This window comes from Mizuhopecten yessoensis, unplaced genomic scaffold (assembly GCF_002113885.1).
Source record: "Mizuhopecten yessoensis strain PY_sf001 unplaced genomic scaffold, ASM211388v2 scaffold4119, whole genome shotgun sequence".
Taxonomy (NCBI): domain Eukaryota; kingdom Metazoa; phylum Mollusca; class Bivalvia; order Pectinida; family Pectinidae; genus Mizuhopecten; species Mizuhopecten yessoensis.
The window spans coordinates 70,809-77,732 of record NW_018405385.1 but is presented as its reverse complement, the minus strand read 5'-3'; the positions used below and the strand labels follow the sequence as shown (position 1 = coordinate 77,732).

Below are 6,924 nucleotides of genomic sequence, written 5' to 3'. Positions count from 1 at the left end.
CCTTTAGCTGTCTGGGATTTAATATAGTCTACAAGATGGATGAGGCAATTAAAGAATCAGTTAAAAGAGATGTTCTAAATCCTGATTGGTGTTCATATAATGAATTATTCGAAATAAGGTGTGTTTCCAGTTGTTTGTATACTGTTTTCTCAAGTATTTTTGATACAATGCAGAGAATACTGACTGGTCCATAGTTTTCAGCCATTAATCTGTCACATTTTTTGAATAGAGGTTTTACTTTTGCCATTTTCATTCCTTCAGGGACAGTAATTGGAATTTTTAATATTACTGCTGCATCTTTAAGAAAGCGAGCAGGAATGCCATCCAGGCCTGTACTTTTAGCAGTTTTAAGATTACAAAGTTCTTTATACACAAATGATTCACTAATATGTTTCAAATGAAACTGAAGTTTACTGGGTTTTCCCTTTGAGTAAAAGCCTCTAAATAAATAAGAAGTAGTATTGTAAATTCCCTTACAGCTTGGCAGTCTTTCCACAAGTTTGGCAGCTATAGCTGTAAAATATAAGTTAAAATAATTGGCAATAGAAAATCCATCATGGCAATTTTTGTTGCTTATGCACGACTTTTGCATCAGATTTTGTATCATTTTCATAGCCAAGTTTTTCAAAACTTTTCCATAGATTTTTAGAGTTGTTCTTATTTTCAGAAATTGGTTCATTAAAATAATCAACCTTGTTTTTTTTACAATTCCTTTGAACTAAATTTCTGTAATAGCAGAAAGTTTTGTAATCTTCAGTTTTACCTGACTTTTTAAATGTAAGTAAAAATAAATCTCTCTGCTTGATAAGATCCAAAATTTCAGCAGACATCCATGGTTCTGTTCTTTGTTTAATGCGAACCTCTTTGAAGAAAGTAATCACATATTTAATTAAATATCACATCTTCCTTTATATGTTTATTGATAAAAAAAATTGGCGGTGGTAATCCTAATAAAATGCCTCTATCTAAAATATATTAAGTTGCCCTTAGAACCAGGATAACCCAGAAAAGCCTTAGGCTTATTTCCACTGGGGTCCTCTTCTTTAGAGACGCAATAACAAGTATAGTACTCAAATATAGGTAAATATAAATATTTATAAGATATTAGTCTCGAGGGCAGGTGATCGGGCTACCTACTAAGTCGACTTTCTAATGTTTGACAGTTCTTTTCATATTAATGTTGTAAAAAAGACTAAGAATTACACAGATTAGTAATGATATAATAACAGTTTCGGAATAAAAATAAAGCAACAGTAGCTCAGATGGCAGGTGATCGGGCATCCCCTACCTAAAAAAACGTCTGGCTAATGTTTAAAAAGATAAGGATTATACAAGCGCATCGTCGGATACCCACGGTTGATTTCGCTTCAGTACCGAAGCGGATACAAGTGTAGCTACTGCATAATACAAATTGCAGAAAAAAATAGACCAAAAATGATCTCTTTTTTTTTGTAACTGAACAATAAATATATTATTTATGCATGTCTAAAAATATAGTAAAGTAACATTCACAAAACAACGTACTATTTAGTTTCTGACACGATTTATAGAGTTCCAATCGAGTACACCCAAATATTCCGGATTAAAGGTCCGACAACCCGTACAGGAAATAACAATCATTAGGGTATATCCGGTAAAATGGCGGCGTAAGTATCGGGTACAAAAGCTCCTTATGAATATTGAACCTTTTCCTCCTTTCCCCCCAGCATTTCGTTTCTGGAAAACATTTTATTTCAATACTGGAGTGAAGATGTTTGTTATTTCCCCTTGGTACAAGAGTTATCTTGCGGATTCTGTACATGTGTTAAAAAAACCTCATTTTATTTTATAACCAAACCAAGTTATAACGTACAAACAGTGTTCGCCATGTTAATTTATCCAGAGAATATATCAGGTGACAAACCTCTTACAACTGTACTGCACTCCAAACTTTTGGTGCATTATAGTGTCTCTGGGGGAAAATGCGTACTTGTGTAATATGACGAGGAATAGTGATAAAGATCGTGCCGTCGCTGGCGCTTGTAAGGCAACCTAATCTATTCACTTCTTTTACAATATGCACCCCCCCCTTTCTTTTCTAACACCAACCCATGTTCTTTGACTTACCGCCAAGGGTTCTCCTACCTTCAACGGGAAGGGTCAACAGCACCAATTTGTAATAAGATGAGGAGTAGTGATAAAGATTGTACCGTCGCTGGGGCTCGAACCCGCGACCATTGGCTTTCCAGCCAAATGCTCTAAAACTGAGCTAAAGGGAAATTCCCTACAGATGACGCTTGTAAACCAACCTGATTAACACTAGATTTTCATTTAATATGTTTTCTTACATATCCCAGCTTGTTCACGTACTCTCCATACATGGCTTGAAAGATTATTTATTTCACTCTGTCATCGTGCTGATAAAGACGACAAAGATCATTTCAAACTATTTTGTAACAGCAACAGGCTATTTTGGTTGGCCCACAATGGTTTGTTACAAATGTATGAAATGCACATAGGCTACAATGATATGGGTCACAGCACACATAAACATGTTTATGTGTGCTGTGACCCATATCAGTATAACATATGTTTTATTTCAGACATTTGTAACAAACCCCTGTGGTTAGTCCAAGATATCGCAAAATCTTCCTAAATGATTTTTTTTTCCTAAAATATGTTTATAAATGTAGCAGAATTGGTCTGGGTTGATTGTCAGCAACCAGGTAGCCCAACTGGTAGAGCACCCATGTAGAGTTCAAAGGGTCTGGGATTTGATTCCCATTCAGGCTCACCCATCTAGAGTTTGGAGGGTCCTGGGTTTGCATCCTTCAGGTGTGGCCATTGCATAGCTCTTTCTCGATCAATATCTGTTATAGATTTCACTACAATATGTTGCACACAATTGTATAATAACCAAGAGTATTTTTTATATAAGGTTTTTGGGTGAGTTCACATTCAATCATATTGCAAACCAACCTACTTGTGAAAATGGTTAGCAAAATTTACCTTGTAGTGGAGAAATGGTATTAAAATATGTAAAAAGGTTGTCGTAGACATTTTCATCAGAACAGTGGTAGAGATAAATATTTGACCGAAGCTCTCCTTCAGTGTACATTTAGAAATGGGTTTAATTATGCTAATTTTTGACTGTTATCTATGTATATTGTACTAGTTCTGTTAAATTTTTCAAGATAAATGTTTAAGTTTTGTATTCGCCTTTTCAGCTGACTGATGTACTCGTAGATATGAAATTCAATGAAAAAGGAAATTCTTTGTTGACAGCAGATACTTTCTATTTATATCATATTGACATGTTAATTTGTTGTTAATTTCAGAATCAAAAGTGTGATTATCTTATGATCAGATTTGTGTCCACACTGTTCCTGATAAACTATGTCAGGTTATAACAAAAACAACAGAGGTGGAAACCAGAACTGGAGGAGGGGCCATGGACGAGGATTCAGAAGAGGTCTCGGTTGGAACAGGGGAAACTTTAATCAAAGAAACCAAGACCGAGATATGGAACCAAATCGGAGAAACTTTGGCAGCCCTACGAGAAATGGTAAATTTACTTTCAAATGGTACATAATCACAGATTCTTCATAAATTAATAAAAGATAGATTATGCCACTACTGGTAGCTGGGGTCCATACCCTGCAAGAGCGGTTTTAGCTCCTGCTTATCTAAGAGATCTTTTGTTCGTTTAGAATCTTCTAAGTATATCCTATCTCAGTGCATATTAAAGATAATGTAAATTGTAAGCCTGTCAATCAGGATATTTGATAGGGCCTCTCTTAAATTTAGTACTTTTTGAGAAAAAGAAGTGGGTGACCAAATTTTAGTGTCTGCAGAATTCTTGTACTTTTGTTTTTGAAAAGTGACATTTTCAGAGATGCTGAATACTTCTTCTATTTATTATTTAGAAAATTGGGAACAAGTTGAACATTTTGATGACAATATTTTGGAAAGATCTCCAGTATTAGAAAGGGAAGGTGCTCCTCAAAGGTTCTTTGATGATGAAGAAGGAATTATGATGATTGAAGAAGGCAACATATCACCAGATTTTGATGGGGACCGTTTCCGTGGACAACAAAGAACTAGATGGAATAGATCTAGAAGTCCAAAGGAAAATGATGAAAGACGTTTTCAGATGTCACCAAATCTACCAAGAGAATGGCATGAACAAAATGAGCAATTCAATGACGAAATGGGAGTTCATGGAGACAGACTGTCACAATACTCCAACAATGAGGGTCAATTAAGGGATAACTCGCCTAACATGAAAGATTTAGATGGATGGCAGGAGGAAAGAAGATTTCCAAGTGAGGAAAGAAATAGTAGATGTCATAGTCCATCTCCACATCGAGATGGTTCCTGGGAACGAAGACATAGAGATCATATGGGAGATAATAGAAGAAATCGCAATGAGAGAGATGACAGAAGAGGACATAGACGAGATCGTCGCCATTTTGATGATAGAGATGACAACATGCGGAATGACATATTTATTGAGAGACATGAGGAGAATTTGCAGAATGACCAGTTTGTTCCTAGTCCAGTAGAAGGTGACTTTGTTCCTGATGATTTTGTCAATAGAGAGGTTGAGGAATTTCCAGACAGAGACACTGATTATAATAGACATGAAGAAAGTCCAGTTCATGAGAACAATTTTAATCGAAACGATCAACAACAAGATGAATTGCCAGATCATAACAGGGAAAGATTTGAAAGACAAGGCAGATTTGAGAGAGGAGGTAGATTTGAGAGAGGAGGTGGATTTGAGAGAGGAGGCAGATTTGAAAGAAGAGGTGGATTTGAAAGAAGAGATGGGTTTGAGAAAAGGGGTGGTTTTGAAAGGAGGGGTGGATTTGATCAGAGGGGCAGAGGACAAGATCATTGGAGGTTTAGAAATGACAACAGTAACCGAACTGACAGGGATCATCGAAGCACAAGCCCTAGAAACCGGCGAAGCATAAGTCCTAGGAACCGGCGAAGCACAAGTCCTAGAGATCACCGAAGCACAAGTCCCAGAGGTGGAAGGCAGTTTTCACCTCATCGTGCAGGTAAGCATTGAGTAAATCAACAGTTCTCCTTAAAAGTCTCTCTCATTTTAATTTGCTTGAATTTTAATTGATTTGAAACCAGGGGCCTATTCGTTTATGGGGAATAACCAGGTTGTCTGTTTTGAAAAGTAACATTTTCGGGTATAAATCCTGGCGGACCTGCAAATGTTTATGCAGGCCTTGCAAGGCTTTGTCAAGGGTCGCCTGAAAGCAGCATCAGATTTTGGATGTTTGGATCGCCCGCCATAAAAGAAAGCGGCCCTGGTTTAGTGTATTTGCGTGACGAAACTTTCACTGAACAAATTATGACTTATCATTTATAATACAAGCTATAAATACATGTATAACCAAGAAATCCTGAAATCCTGATGTATTTTTTCTTATGTTAACATGCAAGATAATCAGAATAGTGCATTGATTTTTAGCCAACCAGACTTTAATATATAGGAAGTATATGCCCTGGTGCGGGCTTGAGTCTGAGACAGGTTAAAATTTGTAGGTAATTTTAGTGAAGGAGCGTCCTTGATTCAATACATCTAGCATGCTGATATTTTACACTGGAGTTCCTTGATGTAGGATCTTTTCTTTTTTCTTTTTTTTCTTACCATTTTTAAATACATATTTTTTTCACTTGGAATCACCAGGATTAGTTTCTGTTGTAAGTTATATGAAAGCTTGTCTATTGTTTAATATGCAGTGTGCTTGCATGCTGATGTTTTCATAAGGGTTCATTAGGTTCTACTAGAAGTGATGTGAGTGATGATGTGAGAAAAGGAATAACATATAAACAAGCAAGCATGAGTTTGCTTTGACACCATCAAGGACTAAGTCAGGTCAACTGACAAATTTTGTAGTAACTAAATTAATAACATTGATGTTTTTCATACTCTAGATACATACAACATGTAAACTTTACTTATTTTACTACAATTAGGAAACAACATGTAAACTTTACTTATTTTACTACAATTAGGAAACAAGATTTTCCAACCTATATATTAATCATTCTCTGTTGACCTGGATTGAAATGCACAGAGGGTCTTCATGTGGAGGGAAACCAGAATATCTGGAGAAAATGTGGTTGGGAAGGTGACCCAAAACTTCTAACATCCAGTAGGGGAATTAAACCTGACAGGTCTTCTTGATAAAAAGGGAGTACACTGTGCTAATAACTGCACTACCTGACAACCCAATACACTAGATAACAGTGACATACAGTTGAAAGTAATTCATCAAATCCATAATCCTGCCTCTGTGACCTGAGGCCATAGGTTATTGAAAACACTGTATATAATCTAATGAGACACTACCGGTACTTGAAAAGGAAATTCCATTTGGTGGAATAACATTAAACCTGTGTGTATTATTTTTTTGTACCAGTAGATGTCGAGCCAATGATGATGGAGCAGGGGATGGCCAATATCATACAGACAGAGAATGGACCAATGCTGATGGGACCTGATGGCCCCATTGAAATGCTGCCTCCAGGCATACCTATAATGATACAGCCAGGGATGGAACCTCAGCTTCTTGGCCCAGTTGGACCAGATGGTATGCAACAAGTTCTGGTCCATCTTGACCAGCCACAGATGGCTATTCAGGACCAAATGATGGTGGAACAAGGAATGAACAATGATCCACCAGATGATAGCCAGTTTAGGTCTAGAGGCAGGGGGCGTGGCAGAGGAAGATGGATTGACAGAGGGCGGGGTCGTGGAAAAGGGTTTGACAGGGGAAGAGGAAGAGGATTTGATAGAGGACATGGAGGCAGGGGACGAGGTTGCTTCCACCAGAACAGGCATGATGATATGAAAAATATTAACAAAGGTAAAAAGAACTAGGATTACTATTAATAAACAATGAAAAATTGCATATATAA

General features: G+C 36.9%; 1 protein-coding gene across 1 annotated transcript in view; it reads left to right on the top strand.

The window, feature by feature from the left end:
• Window positions 1–1,626: 1,626 nt before the first annotated feature.
• LOC110448528 (serine/arginine repetitive matrix protein 2-like) overlaps window positions 1,627–6,924 on the top strand; it is a 53,341-nt gene continuing 48,043 nt past the window's right edge. The window contains exons 1-4 of the mRNA XM_021494808.1: window positions 1,627–1,646; window positions 3,318–3,544; window positions 3,906–5,045; window positions 6,426–6,872. Coding sequence (XP_021350483.1) covers window positions 3,376–3,544; window positions 3,906–5,045; window positions 6,426–6,872 — 1,756 coding nt within the window. The 5' untranslated portion in view covers window positions 1,627–1,646; window positions 3,318–3,375. The remainder of the gene's footprint in view (window positions 1,647–3,317; window positions 3,545–3,905; window positions 5,046–6,425; window positions 6,873–6,924) is intronic.